The sequence below is a fragment of the Pristis pectinata genome, chromosome 13 (genome assembly GCF_009764475.1).
Source record: "Pristis pectinata isolate sPriPec2 chromosome 13, sPriPec2.1.pri, whole genome shotgun sequence".
Classification (NCBI taxonomy): domain Eukaryota; kingdom Metazoa; phylum Chordata; class Chondrichthyes; order Rhinopristiformes; family Pristidae; genus Pristis; species Pristis pectinata.
Window position 1 is genome coordinate 22232946 of NC_067417.1, and position 26717 is coordinate 22259662.

The window sequence follows — 26717 nt, forward strand, 5'->3', positions numbered from 1 at the left end:
TAAATTTCTGTCCTCTAGTTTTAGAGGCCCCTAATATGGGAAACAGACACTGGCTACCTCTATCACATCAGCACTCAGCCTCCTTTGCTCTAGAGAAAACAGACCTAGTCTATCCAATCCCTCCTTACAACTCAAGCCCAGACAAAAGATCCTCTCTACCTGAATCACATCTCTCTAGTAGCTTGACAACCAGAACTGCACACAATACCCCAAATGCAGCCTAACCAACATTTTGTACAACTGTAACATGACATCCCAACTCTTATACTCAATGCCTTGGCCGATGAAGGCAAACATGTCATATGCCTTCACCACCACCCTGTCTCCCTGTGTTGCTACTTTCAGGGAACTACGTACTTGTACCCCTAGGTCTCACTGTTCAGCAACACTCCCCAGGGCCTTACCATTCACTGTGTATGTCCTGCCCTGGTTTATCTTCCCAAAATGTATCACTTTGTACTTGGAGTTAAATTCCATCTGCCATTCCTTTGCCCACTTTCCCAGTTGATCAATACCCTATTGTAACTTAGACTTAAATGAGACATGAAACCTCTGTGGTCTTGTCTGTATTCCTCTTCCCCTCACTCTATTCTTACTTAGTCTTATGAAGTAGTCTTACAAAGCACATCTTTACCTATGCCTCCTCTGTCAAGCATTAACTCCATGATTAAATTTGTGTTTCAGGATCAATAACACCACATTCAAGAGACCAACTTACAATCCAAAGTCCCTTCTTTATCTTTATGAAATCAGATGCTCTATTATAGTCTACTGTTGAGACCTGCAGCACTCTTAACAAAAGTGCTACATACAATTGCAATGATATAAACTGACATGTAGTCACTAGAAAAAATTAAAATTGCCCACTTCCTTTTATTCCGAGGATGGAAGTACTTCATACTCTACCATCTATATGGACTATCCCAGGAGAAAAAACGTAATTTCTTTGGAGCTTCTTGAGGACAAACCCTAAAAGAGAAATAAGAGTTCATTATATTTTGCTAATATAAATCTACTTGCTAACAGTACAAAGCCAATTTATTAAAGCTATAGCTGGATCAAATAATAATGTACTAACATCGAAATTTCAAATGTTTTATTGAGATTGGGTAACGTCATAACTGTTACCAGCTATAATAGTAAAATTGGAGATGTATCAAATTTGAATCAACTGACTATAATTAAAATATTGCACTTTAATACATAACTCAATCTTAACAGCATCAAGAACTTTTTGAAGAGGTAATGCAATCAGTATGCTGTACAGGTACTTCCAGAAAGGTTTTGATAAGGTGCCACTTAACAGGCTTATCAGCAAAATTAAAGCATATGGCATAAAAAGGGGCATTGATAGCATGAATATGAAGTTGGCCAAGTAACAGACAACACAGGGCCATAGTGAATGTTGGTTTTTCAAACTGGAGGAAAGTGAACAGTGGCGTTTCCTAGGTGTTGGGGCCATTGTAATTTTTAAAATCTACATCAATCAACTAGACTTGCAAGTTCAAGCCTCAATTTCTAAATTTGCAGAGAACACAAAACTTGGCAGTATTGTGAACCTTGAAAAGGACAGATTGCAGGAAGACACAACATGCTGGTGGAATGGACAGATGCATGGCAGATGAAGTTTAATGCAAAAAATGTGGGTGATGCACTTTGGTTGGAATAATAAGAGGCAAGAGAGAATATAGTGTCCTGAAAGGGGAGCAGGAGCATAGGGACATGGGGCTATGTGTACACAAATGGCATGTGGAAGTTGGGAAAGATGTTAAAAGGTATACACAATTCTGGCATTGAGTGTAAGAGCAGGGAAGTCATGCTGAACCTTTAAGACAATGACCCAGACTCAACTTGCTTATTGTGTTCAATTTTAGTCACCATCTTATAGGAAGGATGTGGGTCTAAAAAAATTATTATTAGAATGGCTCCAGGAAGATGGACTACAATTAAAAGGAGAGATTAAAGGGACAGGGGTTGTCTTCTATAGAGAAGGCTGAGAGAATATTTGATAGATGTAAAGGAAATGAGGAGGTGTCTAGACAGAATGGATAGTGGCAGGCTGTTCCCTTTGGAGGAAAGATCAGGGACCAAAGGTCACAGTGATAAATAAAAAGAGGAAGAGAATCAAGAGTGATAAACCTTTTCATGATGGAGTAGGTTCCACTGTGGCCTTCAAGAGAATACATAGTGGGAAAAAATTGCAAAAAGGGTGAACTGGTTGGAGAGTGGGGATGGAAGTAGAGGGGGTGCTCTGTAAGAGTCAGCACAAGCACAATGGTCTAAATGACACCTTCGAGTGCTATAGCTGTTCTACAATTCTATGACATCAGCAAGTATCACTGGACTGGTGGAAAATGTGAAGTATTACACTTTTGTAATTCTAAAACTGAATTATCACTGTTCACTTCCATCACACTGAAATGGACAGCAACTTCTACAGCATGCACTTACGTAGTTAATACAGAAAACCCAGAGGTTACTTTCAATGATTCCCTGAACCTCCATATTGCTTTCCAGACTTCTCCAACCATAATCTCAGAAATCAGTGAGAATTTTCAGCAATACTTTGCTGCTTGAGGTCTAAATAAGGCCTCAATGGCATAATAATGTTGCTTAATAATCTCTCTGGTCCTCTCAAAATCAATTGTGTACAAGGATTGTTATTTTCTCTAATGTCTAAAACAAATGTTTTTCATGCTTTTTTTGTGTTCATCTCACATGTACGATCCAATCTTTATTAACACTGTTGAAACATTGAAAATTCCAGTTTAAAAATGTGTTTAATTCTTATAGATGCATTTTAGTGGAGGCTGGACAAGAATATCACAGAGAAGGGGTTACTGGGATGAGTTGATGGATTCAGATGAGTAAAGACAGATGGAAGTTTGAATGGAGCACAGACACCTGCATGGACTGATGGATTCTGTGCCCTACGTCCAGTTGGCTGCCAATGTAAATTCTTCATTGCAGCTGGTTATTCAGTTCACAAAGGCACAGATGCTGGGCTCCAGCCGAACCAATAGCTATCAGCAAGAAGTCTATGCCATGCCTAATATCACCAAATTTTCACAAGCAGTTTTCTTCAAGCACAATGGTGAACACAAAATCTCGGCCATTACTTTTGTTTAAATTACAAAATCATTAGTGACACAAAAGTAGTGCATTCACATTGATGCAAGAGATCCAATGCAAAACAAGTTATTTCTTATTACTTATTTTCCACATGCAATGAGCCTCTGTTGAGAAAGGAAACTACCTGGATATTAAAACATATTACCTCTTGAACCTGACAAAGCATTGCACTAGATGTCGGACCACCAGATAATGCTAGCAAGACCTGTACAAAAAAAAAAACAAAAATTATGGAGAGGAACAAAAAAAATCTAGTTACCCATGAATTCTGATTCTGTTACCTAATAGGTAATGAACTGGTGATTACTTTAAGTCTTACTAATTTAATTAGGACAGTACTGACTCCTTGTATTCAGATTTTTATATTCAAAAAGCAATTTGACACAAAACATCACATTAGTCCATCACATCTATATCTGCTCTTTTATAGTTAATCCAAATCTAAAGTTATTGGACAGCTGTCTACCCACAGTTCTGCAAAAGAAAAACAGGAGGAATAGACCAGTCAGCAACTAGAGCCTGCTCCATCATGCAAAATGATCAAGACTGATTCAAACTTGGCGTCTATGTCACTTTAGTAGCCTGTATCTTCTTTTCCCAATTAATTAGTTATTCCTACCTCAATTACACTCTGTGCCCCCATTACATACTACAAAATAAATTTTTTTTAAAATATATTTATTCCCCTATGTTCCCTCTCTGTATCTTGCAGGTGAAATCCTAAAATATATGCTTCAAATCTTAATAACTTTTCCTTCTGCCCAATTTAATTTTCAATTATGCACAAAGTAAAAAAAAACTTAACAAACAAAAATGCATCAGTACCGTTAATTTAGAGCTCTCAAAGCTCCTTAGAATGGAAATGGCCCACTGTTGTTTAGAGCCACTTAGATGAAGAAGGTTTCACATTCAATTCCTAGCTGGATGCAAGGCAATTGATCTTAGCTGGGTTGATAGCAAGACTGTTACAGTTGCTCAGTGCAGTAAAATTCCAATAATCTGTCATTTGATTGATTGAAAATCCTAATGGTTCAGAACCTGGCTTGCTAATTAGTTTGCAATGTGAGGCAGAGGTCTAGAGTGCAAGTGGGGTTTGCAGCTAGGGCCTGGTCCACTCTGTGGGCTGGATGAGGCAGAGCTGGGGATTGGCATCCAGAACACCAGTTGACAGAAATGTGGGTTGATTTGTGGCTGGACCCACGCCCAGAGTACTTGTATATTTCCCGCTCTCTTCAAACTCACCAAGTTCACTTGAAGATTTATTATACTACTGTGTAACATATTAAAAAAGTGAAATAAAAGTATGTTTGGGTATTAATAGGAGTCTGGAAAATCTGCAAGTAGAGCACCAGAGTCCAAAGGGTGCAGGATTATGAGTTTTATATTCCTTCACTGAAGGGAAAAAAAAAGTTTCTAATTGAAATTTAACGACTCATGCTAAAAAGAATCACCTATTCCAAATTCACATTAAATTAACATCCTATCAATGCCTCCAATTTAGACTGTAAAAACAAAAAATGCTGGAAACACTCAGCAAGTCATGCAGTATCTTTGGAAACAGAAACCAAGTCAATGTTTCAGGTTGAAGTTTTAAGAGGCAGAGACAGTGGGGGAAAGATGAATTAGCCACTTTTCTTCCAGGAATATCAGCCTTGAGCAGTTCTGCACCTCTCCTCAATGGGATTTCCATCCATCTCTTTCGCCTTGTTCACCATCGAGGGTTTCGGTTTTCCATCTTGTCTTCGATAAAGTATTGCCAAGATATTCCCTTTGTCCTTTCCATCCTTCTCAGACCCTTTCTGTAACCTTCCCAGATCTGAAAGTCTTTGACTTGAAACTTTAACTGTTGACCATTTCCTGCATTTTCTGTTTCTATTTCAGATTTCCAGCAAATGCAGATTTTTGATTTATTTTGAACTGAAGGGTGTTGTTTTAATTTTAAATCCAGTACCAGGTTATTTTTATTTGTAAAATAAAAATTAAGTTTAAAGAAATTACGGTCACTTGCCTGTTCCCCTGGAAAAATTAAGCGCGTCTTCCCTAACATCGCACGGAATTTATGCACAAAGTATTCTCTGAAGCAAGATCTGAATGAGAAGAAGGACAAACATTCATGTTGAAAGCTGAATGACTCTTGTTCAAATGTTTTTGGTGCTATTATTCAGTAATTACATAACTATTTAAATGTAATGCAAAGGTAAATTATTTAAATGAAGATTATTTGCACATACTTTAAATTGTTCCTCCATGGCCAATTACCAGTGGAAACCCTCTCAAAATAATGAAATGAAAATCTTTTAATATTTTCAGTTCAGTTATTTTAAACATTTCTTCCTATGCTACGATTTTAGTGAATTTTCATTTGGTTCCAATATCCCTTCTTCAAGAGAATGCCCAGAACCACAGACAATTCTCAAGTTCTGTAATCAGCATCATGTACACACTCAATATAAATTTACTTGCTTTTTCAGCACCAGATTCTCATTTTCTCCATGAAATATTTTGTAAGCCTTTTGTGCTACCTGTATTTGCAATCCTAAATTGTTATTTCCATTCAGTTACCATCTACGTTTGCTTTGTCCCCCAAAACATACCACTTGACTTTCTCTCACCTTTCGCCAGGATGTTGCCTCAATTGGAGGACTTTAGCAATAGGGAGAGATTGGATAGGCTGGACTTGTTTTCTCTGGAGCGAAAAAGGCTGAGGAGGTGACCCAAAAGAAGTATATAAGATTATGAGAAGCATAGATAGGGTAGATAATCAAAATCTTTTTCCCATGGTAGCAGTATCAGAAAAAGGGCATAGTTTTGAGGTGAGAGGAAGTTTTAAAGCAGATCTGAGGGGTACAACCCCCACCCCCTCCACGATGTCTGGAACACGCCAGAGGAGATGGTGGAATCAGATGTAATTACTACGTTTAAGAGGCATTTAGACAGATAGGCAAGGCATAGAACAATACAGTCCCAATGTGGGCAAATGGGATTAGAGTAAATAGACAAAAAAAGTCACCATGGACATGGTGAGCTGAAAGGCCAGTTTCTGTGCTGCATGACTCTATAATGCAAAGGGACTTGGAGGTCCTCGTGCAGGATACCCTAAAGGTTAACCTCCAGGTTGGGTCGGTGGTAAAGAAAGCGAATGCTACGTTGGCATTCATTTCAAGAGGAATAGCGTATAAAAGTAAGGATGCGTTGATGAGGCTCTATGGGACACTGGTGAGACCTCACTTGGAGTACTGTGTGCAGTTTTGGGCCCCTTACCTTAGAAAGAATATACTGATGTTGGAGAGGGTTCAGAGAAGATTTGCGAAGATGATTCCTGGAATGAATGGGCTGACATACGAGGAGTGTTTGTCGGTTCTTGGACTGTATTCATTGGAGTATAGAAGAATGAGAGGGGACCTGAGAAACATTTCGAATGTTGAAAGGACTGGACAGAGTAGATGTGGCTAAGTTGTTTCCCATGGTGGGCGAGTCCAGGACAAGAGGGCACAGTCTTAGAATTAGAGGGTACCCATTTAGAACAGAGATGCGGAGAAATTTCTTTAGCCAGAGGGTCGTGGATTTATGGAATTTTTTGCCACGTACAGCTGTGGAGGCCCGATCATTGGGGGTGTTTAAGGCGAGATTGATAGGTATCTAATTAGTCAGGCTGTCAAGGGATATGGGGGAAAAGGCCGGGAATTGGGCCAAATGACCTACTTCTGCTCCTTTGTCTTGTGATCTTGTGAATGCATATTTTACTAACTTCACTAGTTCAGTAATCTATCCATCTTCCATTGCATTCTCCCATGTTCTTCATCTGGCTTCCATAATGCCTAATCTGATCTGTGCAATACTCTCAAATAACATTTCTCCTCTACATCTCAAACATTGCTATAAACAGAAAATAAAGAGGCTTCAGCATTCCACCATTCATATCCTGCCAAACCAAAAGCAACTTCTTATCACCATTCTGTTTCCTATCCCCATGGTTACATTCCTTTTAAACCACGTTATATATTCCTTATGTGGAATCTACTGGAATCCAAACAAAGAAAATACACTGCTCTTTGTGTAATTACACAAGAAGTTTCTTCAATAAATTCAATTAACTTAGTTGGGCAGAGCCTCATCTTTACAAATCCATTCTAAATGTTCTTCACCACCCCAGGCTTAAGCATGTGCTCATTAACTTCTTCCTACATCCAAGACAAGACTAATGGGTCTATAAATTCCTATCTTATTGTTTCACCATTTCACAAAGAGTCAGGATCTTAACTCCCCTCAAGATCTCTGGCATAATTTCCATTTTGTTATAGTGGCTTTTCTATCAATAAACTATTTTGTACAACATCCTTTGAGTACTTCTATCATTGTCTTCCAAACCCTCCTCAGGCATTCTTAAAATCATTTGATCACCACCATAAAAACTAATATTTATTAATTTGTTCTGCCACATATTCACACCTGTCAACAGCATGCTTTCTTCACTTGTAATCTGTTATTGACAATCCCCTTTTATTCTTTCTCTTAATTTTTTTGACCTGTCTTCTCATGTACTTCTCAGTCTTCCAAGTGTCTATTTTTACTTCATTACTACACCTATAATTGTAAAACATTATTTTCAACGTAACATGCTTGCAGACTCCACAAGCTCTCCCTGTGACTGGCAGGTTTCCCTTGACATTCCAAAAATGTGCTGGTTGTTAGGTTAATTGGCTACTCTAAATTGTCCAACAATGTTGACAGGGGGTAGGAGAATTGGGGGGGGGGGGGGGGGGGGGTGGAAAGCAGTGTTAGTGGGCACATGTGAGAGAACAGGTTACAGTGAGATGAGTAGGGCAGTGGAATTGATGGGATTACTCTGACAACTGCTATGGACCGGATGGGCTAAGTGGCCTCCTTCAATGCCATTACACAAAGAATGCGAACTCTAAAGTATCTATTTATGCCTTATCATGATTTGATGTGTATTTAATTTAGATTTAAGATGCAGTTAAACAATGAAACATGTTTGAGAGGGTAATTGGCCTATTCCTGTATTACATTCTTCAGTACTGAGCAATCCTTACATGTTCTGAAATTCTCACTTGCAAGCTTTAATACTTACTTACAAAACGCGTCACCCACTCGAATGACCAACACTGCTGAATTGGCCTTGCATTTCATACATTTCTGTGCAACACTGCAGAAAAGAATTTATGTTATAAATTATAAAAGCAACTTAACCATTTAGAGATATCCATGAAACTTCTGAACAAATACAATTTTGATAATTTAATACATTACAAAATTAGTATGATACAGGTAAAATAGTTGGTAACTGAAGAGAGGTACAATATTGAACACTTGAACTAAAAAAAAGTTGCCACTAATTCTTTAATAGATAAAAGCTTAATTTAACAAGATCTGTAGTATTGGTCAGCATTTGGACTTCTTTCCCAATGTTAGGTTTCAATAACTTCAACAAATGGAACAGAATGCTGTGAGGAGAATACAACCAACATTGTTGTGTTTGTTTAAGGCTACCAACAACAAGATGCTACCTCAACACATCTCTAAATTCTTGACCACTAATTTTTGGGTTAAAACCTTTTCCACATAAAGACAACAAAAATCTGGAAGTCATCTTGCCTAAAAGCTGTAATGCTCAATTGAATGAAATTTTCATGACCAAGATTGATAGATCTTTGTGGTTAGGTTGGAGTATCAAGGAAATGGAACACAATAAAGCCAAATAATGAAGTTAACTGGTAATCAATGATGCTAAACGATGGAAATAGTTTGAGGGGCTAAATTGCCATCCTAGTTCCTTTGTGTCCAGAAGGATGTGAAATTATGCCCTCAGAGATTAAAGTGATCCTCAGAGATCCAGACTAATCCAGTGCAATTACTAAGGAAAAACTGCATCATTAGAAAAGACAATGGTACTTTCTGGCAATTCATCAAAATAAACAAAGGAAATTCTTTATCTAAACCTTTTTATGATCAAATGAAACAATTGGAAAAGGCAACTTGGCCCTCCAGTGTGCTTCAATACGTTCAAGGCCAACCCTGTGCCTCAAGCCCACTTTCTCTCCCTCGTGCCCAAAATCCAGTGGTTTCAGCTTTAAATATGCTGAACAACTGAGCACCTACAACACTAAGGTAAATTCCACAGATCTACAACCTCTACAGAAAGAAATTTTTCCTTTCAATTCTAAACGTCCAACCCCTTATCCCAAAACTACACCAGCTATTCCACGTTCTCCAGCCAGAGGAATCAACTGCACAGCATTTAGTCTGCAAGCCTTCAGAGTCTTGTACTTCTCAATAACATCACCTCTCAATCTTCTAAATTCAATGAATACATAGACCAGTTTGACTCGATTTCAGCATTAAAGGCAATCCCCACTTTTCAGCAAGCAGTCTAGCAAATGTGTCCTGCACTAATACCATTGCAAGTGTATCTTTCTTCAAATACGGAAACAAAGTGGTACATGGTCTAGAATGTATCTATTGTGTTATGGAGTTAGACAGAGACAGGTCCTTCAGCCCACCAAAGGGTTTTGATGCCAATCATCAAGCACCCATTTAGACTAATCTGACACTAATCCCATTTTTGTCTCCCCACATTCTTCATCGATGTCCCCCAGATTCTACCACTTATCTATTCACTAGTAACAATTTACAGTGGCTAAATAACCAAGCCTCACCAAATTGCTCCACAACGAGCAAAACTTCCTCACTGTTGTACTCCAGTGCATTGAAATAAACATATTTGGCTTCCAAATTGCTTTTTGTGTGGCATGCTTATTTTTTGCATCTCTGGAACCAAGATCCATCTCTTCAACATTTACAAAATGTTGCTTTTTGTTCTTCCTACCAAAATATATAACTTCCTTTCAATTCTAAATGTCCAACCCCTTATCCCAAAACTACACCTCATTCTTAATTTACACACCCTTTTTACTTTTTGTAATGTGGGTAAAGCCAACATTTACTCCCATCCTTAATTACCTTTAAGAAGATGGCAATGAGTCAATTTCTTGAACCACTACAGTCCTTCTGGTAAAGGCATTCTCGCTGAATTGGGTAAGAAGTTCCAAGATTTGAGTACAAGTGATGATGAAGAAACACCAGTAGGTGTGTAACTTGGAGGGGTCCTACCCTTGTCATGCTTAGTGGTTAAAGTCAGGAGCTTACGAGATGCTGTCAGGATAGCCTGGCCAAGCAACTGCTGTACATTTGCACACATTACAGCTATGACAGACATTTAAGGATATATTTCATAATTCTCAGGTATGTTCTGTTGATAAATATAATACAAAGAGGAATGGTCTGTAGCCAAGTAGGTTAGCTAAGGCTGGTAAATAAATTGAAAGAAAAGGCAATATATTGCAAAGATTAGTACTAGGTCAAAAGATCAGGAAATATTTAATCACATGCAAAGAATGCTGAAATAAAAACAAATGAAAAAAATAAGCCAACAACAAATAAACAAAAACAACCAGCAAGTTTCCACAATTTATATGAAAAGAGATGACTGGGGCATTATTAATCAGAAATAAGGAAATGGCAGACTTTGAGCAATTATTCTGTATTTATTTTCATAATAAAGACACCAAAATAATCCCAGAAATGACAGAAAAAACCAGAGGGAGGGCTTTAAAAGAAATAGCTAGAAGGCAATAGTCACCTGACCCGAGATTCGATAGTGGACGTATAGATTGAGATCTTTCAAAATTCCACAGATTTACAATATTTAATCTATATTAATAATTGGATGAAGGGATTGTCTACTGCAGCTAAATTTGCTGATGAAGCAAAAGATGTGAATTAAGTTGAGAGAATATTTCTCCTTGTGGTATTATCTAGAACTAGGGAGCACAAAGTTTCAGAAAGGTCCGCAATTAAAGATGCAGATTGGAAAGACTAAGAGGGATCATGAAAAAAAATCACTGGCAGACAGGTTTGACATAAATCTGAAGGCATTCTATAAGTATATTAAGGGCAAAAGAATAACCGGGGGAAAAGTAGGGCCCATTTCACACAACATGGGCAAGATATGTGGAGGCGAAAGTGATTGGTGATGTCCTAAATGAATACTTTTCATCAGCATTCACAAAGGAAACAAACTTTTGTAGTGGGAGAATTCAGTAAAGGGATAGGTGAAAGTCTAGTCCATATCTCCATAAATAAAGAGGAGATATTCAATGCCTTAGCAGGTTTAAAGGTGGTTAAAGATCCTCCAGCACCAAATGGGATTTATCTCAGGCTGCTATGGGAGGAAAGGGAAGACACAGCTGAAGCTCTGGCTGAGATTTTTGTATCTTCTTTGGACACAAGTGAGGTACCAGGTGACTGGAGGACAGCAAAAGTAGCCCCCCTTTTCAAGAAAGGGGGCAGAGAAAAGACTGGCAACTATAAACCTGTGAGTCTAACATCAGTGGTAGGGAAGATACTGGAAATAATTTGGAGGGAGTGGATTAATTATCAGCTGAAAAGGGGGAACTAATCAGAGATGGCCAACGTGGCTTTATCAAGGGTAGATCTTGTCTGACCAATTTGATTGAATTCTTTAAAGAGGTACAACGTGTATTGATGAGCAGAGGGCGCTAGATTAGATTTACATGGACTTTAATAAGGCCTTTGACAAGGTCCCACGGGGAAGACTGGTTCAAAAGATTAGGACCCATGGGATCCAGGGGAAATTGGATCCAAAATTGGCTTGGTAATAGGAAACAGAGGGTAATGATGGAGGGTTGTTCTTTGTGATTGGATGCCTGTGACTCTTGGTGTCTACAAGGATCAATGCTGGGACCCTTGCTATAAGTGAATGACTTCAATGATTACATGGAAGTCATGATCAGCAAGTTCATGGATGACACCAAGATTGGCAGATTTGCTGATAGTGTGGAAAGTAGTCTTAGGCTGCAGAGAGATAGATGTGTTGTTGAAATGGGCAAAAAAATGGCAGATAGAATTGAATCCAGATAAATGTGAGGTGATGCATTTTGTGAGCACCTGTAAGGCTAAGGCATATGCCATGAATGATAGTGCCTTAGGGACTACTGAGGAACAGAGGGACTTTGGAATACAAGTCCATAGATCCCTGAAGGTGGCAACACAAGTAGATAAAGTGGTTAGGAAGGTACAGAGGATACTGTCCTTCATGAGTCAAGGCAATACAGAAATTGGGAAATTATGGTCCAAGTTTATAAAAATTGGTCAGACTTCCGCTGGAGTACTGTATGCAGTTCTGGTTACTATGCAAGGACGTGGTAGTGCTGGAGAGGATGCAGAAGACTGGAGAAGCTGGAGTGGGAGGTTAAGGGGATGTGATTAAGATATAAAATTATGGGGGGCATTCATAGGGTAGACTGCAGGAGACTTTTCCCCACATCAGAGGTACATAAAACTACAGGACTTAGATTTAAGGCAAGGAGGAAGAGGTTTATGGGAATACGAGGGGGACCTTTTTTTTAAACCCAGAATGGTAATTCCCTGGAATGTACTGCCTGAGAGAGTGGTTGAAGCTGGATCGCTGACAGCATTTAAGGAGTGTCTAGGTGAGCACTTGAATTGCTTAGGCATAGGCGGCTATGGACCAAGTACTGAGGGAAAAGATTAATACACGCTCAATGGTCAGCAAAGATAAGTTGAGCCGAATGGCCTGTTTCCATGCTGTACAATTCTATGTCTCTGAGTTTCTTCTCTCTGGAGGGTCATTAATTTTTGTGATTCCTTAACCCAAAGAGCTGTGGACTCTAAATCATTGAACCAATAGCTTTTCTCCATGGATAAAAGGATTTATACAGAATAGGCAGAAAAGTGAAGCCAAGGACAAGATTAGATCATTGAATGGCAAAAGAAAAGCTGAAGGAGCCATATGGTCTATTCTCATTCCTATTTCTTATACCATACTAACCTATAATAAGAGGATGAATCTTAAGGTTTGTGCATGGGATGCCAGAATCAGGTTGTTGAAACTACTTATTCAGGCAAGCAGACAGTATTCTATCACACCAATGACTTGTGCCTTGTGGATGGCAAAAATACTTTGGGATGTCACTTATTGTGGGATACTTAGCCTTTGACCTGCCCTTGTAGCTAGAGTTACTGCCCAGTCATTCATTAGCTTATCCACTTGGGTAACCTACCTACATCTGTTTACAAACTTTTTGCATCCTCTTGGGTACTCAAACTCCCACCAATAATCAGAAAACGTTGTTACACACTGCTTTTAATCTAAATTATTTAAATTACAACCAGCTGATGGCACAGTACCAATTCCTGAAAAACCCTACTGATAATTTGCTAACAAGCTAAGAAAAACATTTATTCCTACTGTGAGCCCTTACTTTAGCAAAAACTCTTTGTGCTGTATCAAATGCCTAATGAAAAGCCAAAAATGCTATATCCATTGCAAATGGAAACCAAAAAAACTGCAGATGATGGAAATCTGAAATAAAAGCAGAAAATGCTGTAAACCCTGTGCAGGTTAAGCAACATCTGTAGCAGTTGAAACATTACCCATTTCTCTTTCCACAGATGCTCCCTAACCTGCTGAGTGTCTCCAGTATTTTCTGTTTTTATTACATTATATTCACTTGTTCCTTTTTAAATACCATGCTGGTTAATACTCAAAAAATACTAAACTAGTCATACAGGATTTTCCCTTCAGAAAATGATTGTTTCCATTTATATAGGCTATTATGTCCTTTCTTTCTCTCCCTCCTTTCTGAAAAATCTGTTGGGTCAGTTCCAGAATACTAGAAGGAAACACTGCAATCAGTTCTTTCAAAACCATGGCATGCAGACCATCAGGTCGAGGCGATCTGTCCAGTTTTATTTCCTTTATTTTCTCCTGTACTTTTGTTTTAATTATTTTACATACTCTTAAGTGCCTCACTGTCATTAGACCATTAGTTTCTTTCCATTTTTACTAGATTTACTGTCTTCTGTGATGAAGTGAAAAATATATTTCATTATATACCTTTGCCATTTCTAAATTCAGTACATCTTTCCCTGTCAGTATCCAGAGGACCCACCTATATTATACTCTTCATTGTTACATATTTGTAGAAGCCCTGATTTTTTTTTTAAACAGCTGACAGGTTGACAATAATACATATCAGCTTACAGCTCCAGCCAATTGAATTATGCTTAATATCTAATCTTCCAATAAAGATCTCAACATTTTCTTTTTTCTTAAAATATCTGACGGTGCCATTCACACCATACCCCTGTGTTGTAACGCTCGGCTGCTTTTCACTGAATATATCATCCTGATGATGACTACCGTACAAGATCAAGAACTAAAATATCAAGACAATTCTGGATGCTCCTTGAACAATGTTAATTTGGACTTTATTTTGGATCTTATTTTGGATCGAGAACCAATAGGTTATGCCATTAACAGCAACCGGAATCATCAGAACACATTTTCAATAACAAGCTGAATTTGTGGCTCCTTTATTTGCACACTCTCTGCCAGCTTATACGTTTAATATCTTCGCAAATAATTGTGCTTTCAAGTTAATTCTTGCTGGATATATACAAATGAAAGCAGTTGACGCCTTCGTTTAATATTTTCGCCAGCTTTACACGCAACCATTCCTTTTACAAAAGCCAGATTGGATTGACTGCATTGACTCCTTTTTCTCGATGCCGCCCGCTGTCCTCAGCCAGGGAGCGGCCGGCTCCTAACACCACCACCCCCCTTACCCTCGCCTCCACAACACAAAGCGCTGAGAGAAATGAATGAGACCCGCACGCCGCTCCCACCTGGTGGCTGAGGCCGGCGCCGCCTGCTGCAGCGCCTCGGCCGGGTAATCGCCCTCCGCCTCACACATCCCGCCGCCCGGCCGCCGACTCGCGTCTCCGCGGGGGCCGCCGCCAGCGCGTGGCGGTGACGTACGCTGCCCCGCGCCAATCGCCACTCTGCGATGGGCAGGAATCTGATTAATATTATTCCTTTCCAACGCGGATTTTTTTTAAATTATCCTATTATTATCCGTTAAAACATTTGCAGTGAAGAGCCCTTTGTCATACTAAACGCTACTCTGCAGCTTGGCTTCGTCCCGTAACAACGCGGTTTGACAAAGCAAAATGTCGGCGTCTCCGTAGAAACGGGTTGGGTTCCAGACCGTCGATGATGTCATATTGTTGTGGGCGGCGCGATGTGATGACGCGAGGCTCCCGGATGTCGCGGGTTAATGATGACTGTTTAGGTTGTGGAAGGTAGACGATGGCGATGTTTCGGAGTTTGGTCTCCGGGAATCAGACAAAACAAGCAGCGGCATCGGGGGAAAACTTGGCGGATTCGTACAGCTGCCCGATCTGCCTGGAGGTGTACTACAAACCGGTGTCAATAGCAAGCTGCGGACATGCGTGAGTGTTACGGAGAGCCGTGTCGGATCGGTGGATAAACAGTGGTGGTCTGGGGATTAGACAATGGCTGTGTGCAGCCGAGGGGAAGTTCGCCCGTGTTTGTCAGCACCCGGCCACACCGCTTGCACTCAGGCGGCAGGAGAAAGGTCACCTCGGCCCCTGCACAGGAACTTGCGGTTTCCTGTCTGGCTTAAATTGCGTTTAGTAGGGGGTGTCGTGAAGTTCTTCCAAAGCTAATTCGATGGCGTCATCTTCACCATGGGATCCGTGGTGCCCGTTCGGATGCACAGTCGGACCACATGGAGGATTTTAACTGCTTGTTTGGTCAACACGGCGGTACCAGTAATGCCCTTATGGCACTTGCTGCTTTGAGGCAGCGTACTGATGGAAAACAATTTGATTTCTTTTGTTGGATTTAAAGGCGTCCCCCCCCCCCCCCCCGCCGCTTTGTGGACGTGTTTAAATGATAACTTCAAAAACCATTGTGACAAATTTTGAAGTTCGTGGTATTTATAACAAGTGCTTCCGATGAGTGCCAGATTTTATAAATCCATTGCCATTTTTTCTGCTTTTAAATATACTCTGGTAATCGGCAAACTTTGGCACAAAATAAAGTGATAGTTGCACCTTTCAGAAAACCCGTTTAGTTTAGCGACGAGAAGAAAATTATAAATACAACTACATCCGTGAATACATTCTGTCCTAAACAAAACCACAAATTGCCGGAAGCCTTATTTTCTGTTTTTATCTTAATCCCAGTTGAGTGTTGCTAAAGATTTAGCAGATTTTAATAGTTTCTCGATTAAATCAGACAGTGGGTGCTCACAGCTCTACACCATCCCAAATCAGAAGGAACGGTCTTAAATGGTGTACATGAAGTGCTCTGGCAAACAGGTTATCAGATCTTTCAGTAGATTCGTGTATACTGATTGATGTGCTGATGAGTTCCAGGAATTGAAGGATTAAGTTGGCAGAGAGAGTGCACTGAAATATTCAGTGATGACCAGTAGCAGGGAGACAAAACAAATATTTAAACTGCAACTGTGACGCTTGGGGAAAGAGAGTGTGACTTAGTTCTAATCTGTTTGGTTTGGGTTTGGTTGCTCAAAAGGGGAAAAATTACTGAATCAAGATGCAAAAATGTTCTTTGTCATTTAAAAAAAGGTTTGGCCGTGTCTGAATTCCATTTCCTTTGGTTTCTCATCAGGTGTTTTCTAACTGACTAAAATTAAACATTTTGTTCCATAGGTAATGCAGAGTTGTGTAGATTTTCTCAACAAAATATATACCTTGTTGCTTTTATCACATTTTATGAAATTGATCATCCCTTCCTATTAATGGAGAAGAAATTGTTTTCAATTTTTGCTTTTTATAATTTGAAGCAAATGGGAGTAGTTAATTGAAAATTATTTGAAATAATATACCTTTTTTTTGTCTCCTGGATGTTTTCAAGGAAGTACCCCATAACGGATAATACTGGAACAGTAAATGTCAGTCATTTGTGTTGTGCTTGTGGTCTACTGAGTCTACTTCTCATAGATGGTGTGCATTGGTTGGGTTTTCAAAAAGACTCGAGCTATCAGGACAAGGTCCTTCCATTTGTCTGCCCATTTGCTATTGCACGTAGATTTTCAACACATAGTCAGTAAGTGGAATTCACACATTAATTACTGAAGTACTATTCACAAACAAACATTAGGAATCAATGGGATTTTTATTTTTAAATTTTACGAATAATGTTAATGGAATACATATGGAATAGTAAATATATCATGAAACCAAACTAGCAAACGCACTGTTTTAGCACTTACATGTAATGAGATAGAGTCAATTAATAATCACATGTGATGGACTCTCTAGGAAAAATAAAAATGTTTTCATAGACTTCTAAGAGTGACACCTCTTGGAAACTAGAGTCTTGAGCTTAAACCAAATTATATTGGTTGGGAAATCTGATTAAAGATGTTTGATAAACAATTGCAAATAAGTAAACAGAGGAGCAGGCGTGTGCCATTTTGCTCCTCAGGCCAACCCTGTCCCCAAGTCCATGCTACCATTCACTATGATCATGGTTGATCTACCCCAGGCCTCAATTTCTCCTCTGTGCCAGATACAGCTCTCAATTCCCCAATCTTTATATTAGTCAATGTAATGAATATGCATTCCATAACTTGGCTATATTGGTAGCAATGGGAGTCAGTGAGCCAATAGAGGATTCTAGTTGTTAGCCAGTCACTGTAATGGAAATAGAAATGGAGTTGAACATTCTGCAATCATTAGCAAACATTCTCCATTTCTGGCTTTATGATTGAAGGAAGGTAATTGTTGAAGCATTTGAAGATGAAATGTTTGTGTGTAGGACAGGGCCCTGAGGAACTCCTGCAGTGATGTCCTGGAGTTGGGATGATTCACCAACAACCACAACTGTCTTCCTTTGAATGAGATACAAGTTCAACCATTGGGGTGTTTTCCCTTTGAAACTGATTAACTTCAGTTTTACAGGGTGCTTGATGCCATTGGTCATATGCTACCCTGATGTCAAGGGCAGTCATTCTTGCCTCCCCTCTGCAATTCTGTTCTTTGGTCCATATGTGGACCAAGACTGAATCAAAATCAGGTTTGTTATCACTGACATATGTCATGAAATTTGTTGTTTTGTGGCAGCAGTACAGTGCAAGACGTAAAAATTGCTCTAAGTTGCAAAAATAAATAAATAGTGCAAAAGAGGAATAACGAGGTAGTGTTCATGGACCGTTCAGAAATCTGATGGCAGAGGGGAAGAAGCTGTTCCTAAAATGTTGAGTGTGGGTCTTCAGGCTCTTGTAGTAACTGTGATAGTGTCCAGACCTGAGTGGACCTGGCAGAACCCAAACTGGCCATGGTGTACAGGTTATGGGTGAGTAAATGCTGCTTGGTTGTACTGTCATCCACAGCTTTCATCACTGTGCTGATGATACAGAGCAGACGAATTGGTAATTAGCCAGATTTAATTTGTCCTGCTTTTTGTGAACAGGACACATGTTGGCAATTTTCCACATCGTCAGGTAGAATAAATACAAGTGTTGTAACAGTGCTAGAACAGCTTGGTTAGAGGTACAGCTAGTTCTCGAGCACTGCTCTTCAGAACTGCAGCTGGGATGTTTTTATGGCCCTGTAACCTTTGCTGTATCCAGTGCTCACAGCTGCTTCTTGATATCATGTGGAGTGAATGAAATTACAATCATTGAAGATGAGGATGTTCTTGGAGTCTTCTCCTCCCAGTAGCTGTTTACTTATGCACCATCATGCATGGCTAGATGTGGTGGAACTGTAGAACTTTGATCTGATTCCAGGCTAACAAATTATTTGAATTGATAACGTATGTTCTAGGGTTTGAAATGATACGATTGCAGAGAAGATGGATGCATTAGTGTGAAGCTTCCACAAGGACATTCGTACATTTGGTTGTCAGTGCAGCTTGTCAAGTAAATGACAGTATGCGATTACAGAGTGTTTCCCTCAGGGTTGCAGGTGAAGCTGCGTTACCTTGCTGAACGAGTTAGATCATTATTCATTGTGTTTTAGGCAGGACTCGAAGCCAATTCACAGACCTTCATATTGGGGGAGCACTTGGAGTTTTCTACAGCACTTCAAATTTGTCCAGGTTGTTCCCACACCTTAGAAATCAAGTTTAGTGATGGAGATTGATGAAGGAAGAAGGTAATTCTACAATTGCTGCTTTAAGCTGTCTTCCACATACTGCTGAACAATGTGTCATGCAGTGACATTCTTCCCTAATCAGTGTTGATCCCCAAATCAATGAAGAGGGACATATCTGGCCTGTGAGGTATGTCATTGTGGCACATATCCATAGGAGGCCTCTCTTGATAGCCAAAGCTCTCCTCCACCTCCCTGCTATTGTTCCAGCTGCAAAGAAGTAGGTGAGAATTATGCCCTCATTACTGCCATTATGTCGCTGAGGACAAAGTGTGAGGTCACACTCCAAAGAAAATTGCAGATATGCCCCCTAAATTGTCTGGGCAGTGTGGTCACATTTTGAGGAACTGACACATTTGTTAACAATGCCCTGGAAAATCTCCATTTTTCTAACTAGTTTTTCTACAAAGTAGGCTTGACTTTTTTTTACCTTTATTCCAAGGTTATGTATGTATTCCAAATCTTCTTCTGGATTCCAAGGTTGTGTATGTATTCTGGATCTTTTTATTAATAAAATCAAACAATGTAAAAAAAATATACATGCAATCAAAAAAGCAGAAGTTGGAAACCTGAAATAAAAACAAAAAATGCTCAGTGAGTTTTTATTTAATAGTCATTTTCAGGATTTGGGTGTTTCCAAAAGCCAGTGTTTCTTGCCCATTCCTAATTGCACCACTGCCTTGAACCTCTGCAGTCATTCTGATCGAAGAGGTATTTCCATGGTGCTTTTCTGTTGGGAAATCCCAGTATGTAGACCCCCACAACAATGAAGGAAGTACAATATATTTAAGTCGGGATGGTCTGCAACCTGGAGGGAAACCCATGCACCTGCTGCACATCCTTCTTGATAATAGAGGTCACAGGTATGGGAAGTGCACTCAGAGAGGCCTGAGTAAGTAACTGCAGTTTATTTTGTACACACTGCAGCCACTGTGCCAGTGGTGGAGGGAATGAGTATTTAGGGCAGTTGATGTGATGAAAATAAACACTTGATCCTAAGACCTAATGTGGTGCTATTGAGGAAAATTGTGTTTAATTTAGCTTTATTAGCAGATGAAGCATAAATTTGAAAGGACATTTTATAAAAAGCCTCATGCTAGGCCTGCGAGCTGTTCTTGTGAGCTGCAGCTGCATTCATCCAGGCAGGTGGAGAGTATTCCATCATACTCTGGATTTGTGCCTTGCCGATGTTGGAAGGATCTTGGATTGTCAGGAGGTGAGTCAGTTGCTGCAGGAAACATGTGTAAATAGGCACTCTTGACACCTGAAGTATTGATGGTGGTGGACTTGAAATGTTAAGCCATTGTAGTTGGTTTGATTCTCTCTTGTTGGAGATTGTCACTACCTGGCACTTGTGTGGTTTGAAAGTTACTTGCCACATGCCTAAATGTTTTCTAAGTCTTGCTGCATGCAGGCATGAGCTGCTTGATTTACCAAGGAGTTGCAAATGGAATTGAACATTTGTACAATCATCAGCGAACATGCCCACTTCTGACCTTGTGACTAAGAAAGGTCATTGATGAAGCATCTGAAGATTGGGCCTAGGACACTGCCATGGGGAACTCCTGCAGTGATATTCTGGGGCTGGGATGATTGACCTCTGACAACCACAACTACCTTCCTTTGTGTGACGTACAACTCCAGCCATGAGAGAATTTTCCCATTGATGCTCATTAGACTTCAGTTGCGCCTCGATATCAAGAGTACTGTCTCGCCTGACTCTGGAATTAAGCTTTTGATTCACTTTTGGACCAAAGCAGTGGTGAGGTCCAGAGCCAAGTTTTCCTGGGAATTGGTAGGTAGGGATTGGTTAAAGTCTCCGATCCAAGTAAAGGGTATTGTACAGTTACACAAAGTATACAAATACAGAGTATAAGAAACAAATTGTAGATTTGGGGGTTATATTATGGTAGACATGGTTGCACAATGGTCAGAACCCAGGAGATAAATATACCACTTTATAATGTCTGCAAGGAGGATGAGGAACATTGTATAGGAGAGGATTACCTTTGGTGAGAGAGAATAAAATCACTTATTGATTTGAGGGACTATGAACCAAATTATCTTTGGAGACTCGATTGATAGAATTGAGAAATCTGATTTAAGATGAATAGAAGTTAGTGTATGAGTTCCCCAAAAGCAGCCATGAAGGAGTAGAATGCAAACTTGCAGGCATTATTCAAGTACATGACAAAAGCAGTGTTGGTTGAATGGGGATTTTAAATTTCATGTGGATAGGAATAAGCAGACTGTTCATGTCTGAAAGGTAATGAATTTCTTGAGTGTGCTCAGGACAGTTTTCTGCAACTGCAGACAAGCAACCCCCCACCTTGGGGGGGGGGAGGGGGGTGTCAGTGTTCCTAGAAAACAGCCCATCTCGCAATTTTCCATAATGCAAAGCCACATCATCTGTGCATGCAGCAAGAAATAGAAGTTGAAAGGAAACTAATTTTATGTCTGCTTATTTACTTTTTTCCATATAAATTTCATAAGAGTGAATTTTTATTTTGTATCCCAGACTTTTTGGTAGTGATTTGTGAATTTCATAAGCGCGCATTTCCATTACCCAAACTGCCACAACGCAGGGGTCACCTTTATTAGATTTAGAAATGAATAATGAGCCATAACTAGTTATTGTGCTAATGATGCATGAATACTTATCAAATGGTTATCATGGTGTGATCAAGTTCAACATAATGAGTTTGAAAGAGAAATGTGAATAAGTTATTGGGATTCCAGATTTGTGCAGAGCTGACTTCTGTGCAATGTGGCAAAACTGTTGATGCTAATCTGGCAAAATCTGTTAATGGGTAAACAACAGAAGCTATGTGGGAGAAGTTCACAAAAACAATTATAGTCTGTTCCAGGATCAATTTATACTTTTAATGTGATTTTAAAAACTCCATTTGCAGTAAAAAAAAGCCATGACTGGCTGATGATGTAAGCGTCAGTATAACACTAAAGAGTACACAAGAAAGCAAAAACTTCCATAGATCCAAGTGACTAGAGGAGATGCACTCTGTGGCAAAAGATAATAAAAGGCTACAAAGCAAGAATAGGAAAAGAGACCTACAAGAAATATAAAGTCAGCACAAGTATTTTCAAAATTGTATTGGGGGAGAAGGTGGTCAGGAGTACATAGGGTCTTAAACTCAGAATGGTGATACTGTAAAGCTAAATATTGGAAATAATAGGCATGTTGAATAATTGCTTTAATTTAACATTTACGATAGATGACGAGGGAGGCGTGCCTGCCACCACAAGGAAGGTAATATTGAATCTGCTGCCTGGATTGGAGAGCATGTCTTATGAGGATAGGTTGAGTGAGCTAGGGCTTTTCTCTTTGGAGAGAAGGAGGATGAGAGGTGCCTTGATAGAGGTGCACAAGATGATAAGAGGCATAGATCAAGTGGACAGTCAGAGACTTTTTCCCAGGGTGAAAATGGCTAACACGAGGGGGCATAATTTTAAGGTGATTGGAGGAAGTTAATAGGGGGGATGTCAGAGGAAAGTTTTTTTTACACAGTGGTGGGTGCATGGAATGCACTGCCAGCAGAGGTTGTGGGGGCAGATACACTAGGGACATTTAAGAGACTCTTAGATAGACACATGAATGACAGGAAAATGGAGGGCAATGTGGGAGGGAAGGATTAGATAGATCTTAGAGCAGGATAAAATGTCGGCACAACATTGTGGGCCGAAGGACCTGTACTGTGCTATAATGTTCTATATTCCATGCTGCTACCTCACAGCCCTAGGGACCTGGGTTCAATCCTAGTGTTGAGTGCTTTCTGTGTGGAGTTTGCACCTTCTTCCTGTGACTGTGTGGATTCCCTCCCACATATCAAAGATTTGCTAACAGACTAAATGGCTACTCTGAATTAACCCTTAGTGTAGGCAGGTTTGCAGGCTATGCGGAATGGGACTGATGGCAATACTCTGTTGGACCTGGAATCAATCTGATTTGGTTGTATGGCCGCCTTCTGTGTTGTATTAAGTCAGTAATGAGACTGAGGAGTAACAAATGCCCTAGACCAGCTGTTTTCAATCTCCTGGTTATAATGTAATTAGGTAAGAACAGTAGAGATGTCCTCTTATCTTCCAAAGTTCTCTTAATTTAGGAACCAGTCTTTTGATTATAAAGTTATGCACATCACTTTGCTACTTAACAATATTGAGAATGAGAAGCCATGAAGTTGGCATAAAATCTATTATTGTAAAATTACTTGTTTAGAATTCAAGATAGAGTCACTAAACATCTTGAAATGATCTGAAAGAGCCAGCATGGATTTGTAAACTGGGTCAGCTATGCCTGTTGAACCTGATTAATTTCTTAAATAATATCTATAGATACTCCTTGTGCACTACTTATTCAAAAAAAATCGAAGACCTTATGCTGGGCATTTAATTAAGTCACTCATAATTGACTACAATCTAACATTAAAGCTCTTGGAATTGAAGGCAAAATATTGACCTAGCTAAGAAATTGGCTGAACAGTTGGACACAGAGAGGAGGGATGATGGGCCAATGTCCGATTTGGTCTGAGTGACTATTGGTGTGCTACAAGGATTTGTGCTGGGCTCAACCATGTGCTATAACGACTTGGATGACAAGATGGAGGTTTTGAGAACAACTAGATCCACAACTTTGATAACACAAAGATGGTGGCTCTGTAAGAAGTCTAACTTAAAAGAAATTTTGTATTAAAATAGTAAGATATAGTTATAGTTTAAAATGGGCAGAACAATGGCAAATGGAATTTCAACGTTGCAAGCTGCAAGAATTATTCAATTTGGACCTAAACAGGATACTGTGGATAAAAAGAATCTACTTTCTAAATCATGAAAAGCTGGTATCAATGGAGATCTGAAATGCATATCAATGTGCTTGCTGAATTTCTAGTGATTGTTTAATCTTTAGTAGCTGAAACTCCTCTGTATTCTCCACAGATCTGGATATGATGGAAGCTGGAAATGACCTTAGATGTCAGGTTACTATGATAGACATTTTGCTTTTAAGAATAATAATAATGGGACAGCACGGTAGTGTAGTGGTTAGCATAATGCTGCTACAGTGCTGGCGACCCGGGTTCAATTCCAGCCTCTGTCTGTAAGGAGTTTGTATGTTCTCCCCGTGTCTCTGTGGGTTTTCTCCGGGTGCTCCGGTTTTCTCCCACATTCCAAAGACATACAGGTTAGGAAGTTGTGGGCATGCTATGTTGGCACTGGAAGAGTGGCGACACTTGCAGGCTGCTCCCCATCACATTCTCAGTAATGCAAAAAGACGCAACTCACTGTGTGTTTCGATGTACGTGTGACTAATAAATAAATATTTTGTATCTTATAATATCTTATCTCGAGTTTCAAATTGCATCTAAGCTAACATGATTGTGGAACAGCATGCTCTTGAAATAAATTTGGAGTATTCTTAACTTTAGTCTATTTGTTGTCTTGGGCAGATGTCCTGGAACCAGGTGACATTCCATTCTAGTTCAGTGGGTTCTGATGAGGCTGATGTGAAACCTGCAGATTCTGCCACAGGTGGTGCAAGAGGAGCATAACGGCACAGATCACTGAATGGTTTGGAATGTGGTGCATTCCTTCCACTGGGTATTTATGTGCTTCTGATAAATGGACACCACATTATCAATTCCATCCTTAATGCTCATTCTCCATTTTGAGCAGTCATGGGCCAGAAATTCCCATGAGTTAATGTGGATGTTAAACTTTGAAGGAGGCTTTGGGAACATCATCCTCGAATTGTTTCCACTGTCCTCCTGGTAATCCCTTGCCATGATGGAGCTTGGAATAGTGACAGTTTTAAGGCCCTGGTGTCAGGTATGTGAACAATGTGGCCTGATTATTGTAGCCAGCCAAGTGTAAATTAAGGCCAACATGTTGTGGATATTGCTCTGGGAGAGTATGCTGACATTGGTTTACTTATCCTGCCAATGAATTTGGAGGATTTTATGGGAATGGCAGAGCGGCACAGCAGTTAGTGCTGCTGCCTCAGTTTCATTGACCAGGTCTAATCATGACCAAGGGTGCTATTTGTATGAAGTTCACACATTCTCATTTGACTTTGTGGGTTTCTGCTGGCTGCTATGGTTTTCTTCTCTGTCCTAAAGTCATGCCATTGGCTATTGTACCTTACTGAAGACGAGTGAGAAAAGAACCAAAGGGGAATTGATGGACATGAGAGTGAGAACAAGTTGCGGGGCTATCAGAGAAAAGGGAAGGGAAACGGGACTGATACTGTTCATGTACCGGGACCTGACATGGACCCAAGGGGCTGAATGGCCTCCTTATTGAAGATTTCTTAAAAGTATGTTGGTAGTATTTCTCCAGTGCATTGAGGTGTCTGCTGTAGGAAGACCATGTCCCAGAAGGAAACAAGGCCAGGAATCACTGCAGCCAGATGGACCATGAGCTTTGTGCATTGTTTGAGGTCTTAATCCTGTGCTGGTGTACTGAAGGTGATGGTGGTTTTTATCATCAACATCAGCCTTCATTTAGAAGTGACTACTAACACATGGGAAATGTTCACATTTCAGTGCCTTGTCATTGACCTTTACTTTTTTTGTGAGGGTCAGGAAGCAGGATTGTACAGTGCAGAAGGAGGAGGTAGACAAAGGATATTTGTTTGGTGTGTGTTGAATGCAAGGCCTGTTCTCTTGTCTACTTTGGCCTCCGTATGTGCACATATACAAATTTCTGTGTATTGTATCTTGATGATTGAGTTAGGAGTGATTTTTTTTCTGGAGTGGGAGTGATGTAGGTTGAACAGATTAGCTCCACGTTAGCTCGTTGGAAGTGAGCTGCAGCATTGTGACAAGAAAATTTGAGAAAATGTCAGGACCATGACACACGTTGCTTGACATCAGTTCGTGCTGAGATTGAATCTGTTGTGCACCCATTAAGTTCATAGCGTGCATGTCATAAATGGGAAGGTATTTAATTGTGTAAATTATTGTGCTCAAGAATCTGGGGTATTGGTGCTGAAGAATGAATACAGCATATTCCTAATTTAAGAGACACGAGACTGCTGATGCTGGAGGCTGGAGCAAAAAACAAACTGTTGGATGAACTCCGTGGGTCTTGACCTGAAATGTCAACTACCCCTTTGCCTCCACAGCTGCTGCTTGACCTGCTGAGTTCTTCCAACAGTTTCTTTTTTCACTCCTAATTCAAATGTACATCTACAGACCTACTGAAGAAAAAGGCTCCTCTGTTAATAACTTGCCATACTTCAAAGAGTATCTGTTGCAATTCCTATATTTCTTTTATATTAGCAAATTTGATATTTGTAAAAATAAAATAACCTGTATAAGAAATGAATTGTTTATGGTGGTGCGTTCCCAAGTACATTCCAGCCAGTGATCCATTTTAATGTCCATTTTTTTTTCTGACATTTGAATTCATTCAGTTAGGTTCCAAAAGCCTGAAAGCATGTACCACCAGGCTCAAGGACAGTTTCTATCCCGCTGTTATAATACTATTGAACGATCCCCTAGTACAATAAGATGGACTCT

At 39.8% G+C, this 26717-nt stretch overlaps 2 protein-coding genes across 2 annotated transcripts in view; one reads left to right on the plus strand and one right to left on the minus strand.

The window, feature by feature from the left end:
* Positions 1 to 15237, minus strand: part of ctu2 (cytosolic thiouridylase subunit 2 homolog (S. pombe)) — a 30134-nt gene extending 14897 nt beyond the window's left edge. Inside the window, exons 1-5 of the mRNA XM_052028102.1 lie at positions 14884 to 15237; positions 8225 to 8299; positions 5141 to 5219; positions 3254 to 3337; positions 907 to 955 (exon numbers count right to left, since the gene is read on the minus strand). Of these exons, the coding sequence (XP_051884062.1) occupies positions 907 to 955; positions 3254 to 3337; positions 5141 to 5219; positions 8225 to 8299; positions 14884 to 14951 (355 nt within the window). The 5' untranslated portion in view covers positions 14952 to 15237. The remainder of the gene's footprint in view (positions 1 to 906; positions 956 to 3253; positions 3338 to 5140; positions 5220 to 8224; positions 8300 to 14883) is intronic.
* An 82-nt stretch (positions 15238 to 15319) lies between these two features.
* LOC127577156 (E3 ubiquitin-protein ligase RNF166) overlaps positions 15320 to 26717 on the plus strand; it is a 32061-nt gene continuing 20663 nt past the window's right edge. Inside the window, exon 1 of the mRNA XM_052028099.1 lies at positions 15320 to 15489. Coding sequence (XP_051884059.1) covers positions 15347 to 15489 — 143 coding nt within the window. The 5' untranslated portion in view covers positions 15320 to 15346. The remainder of the gene's footprint in view (positions 15490 to 26717) is intronic.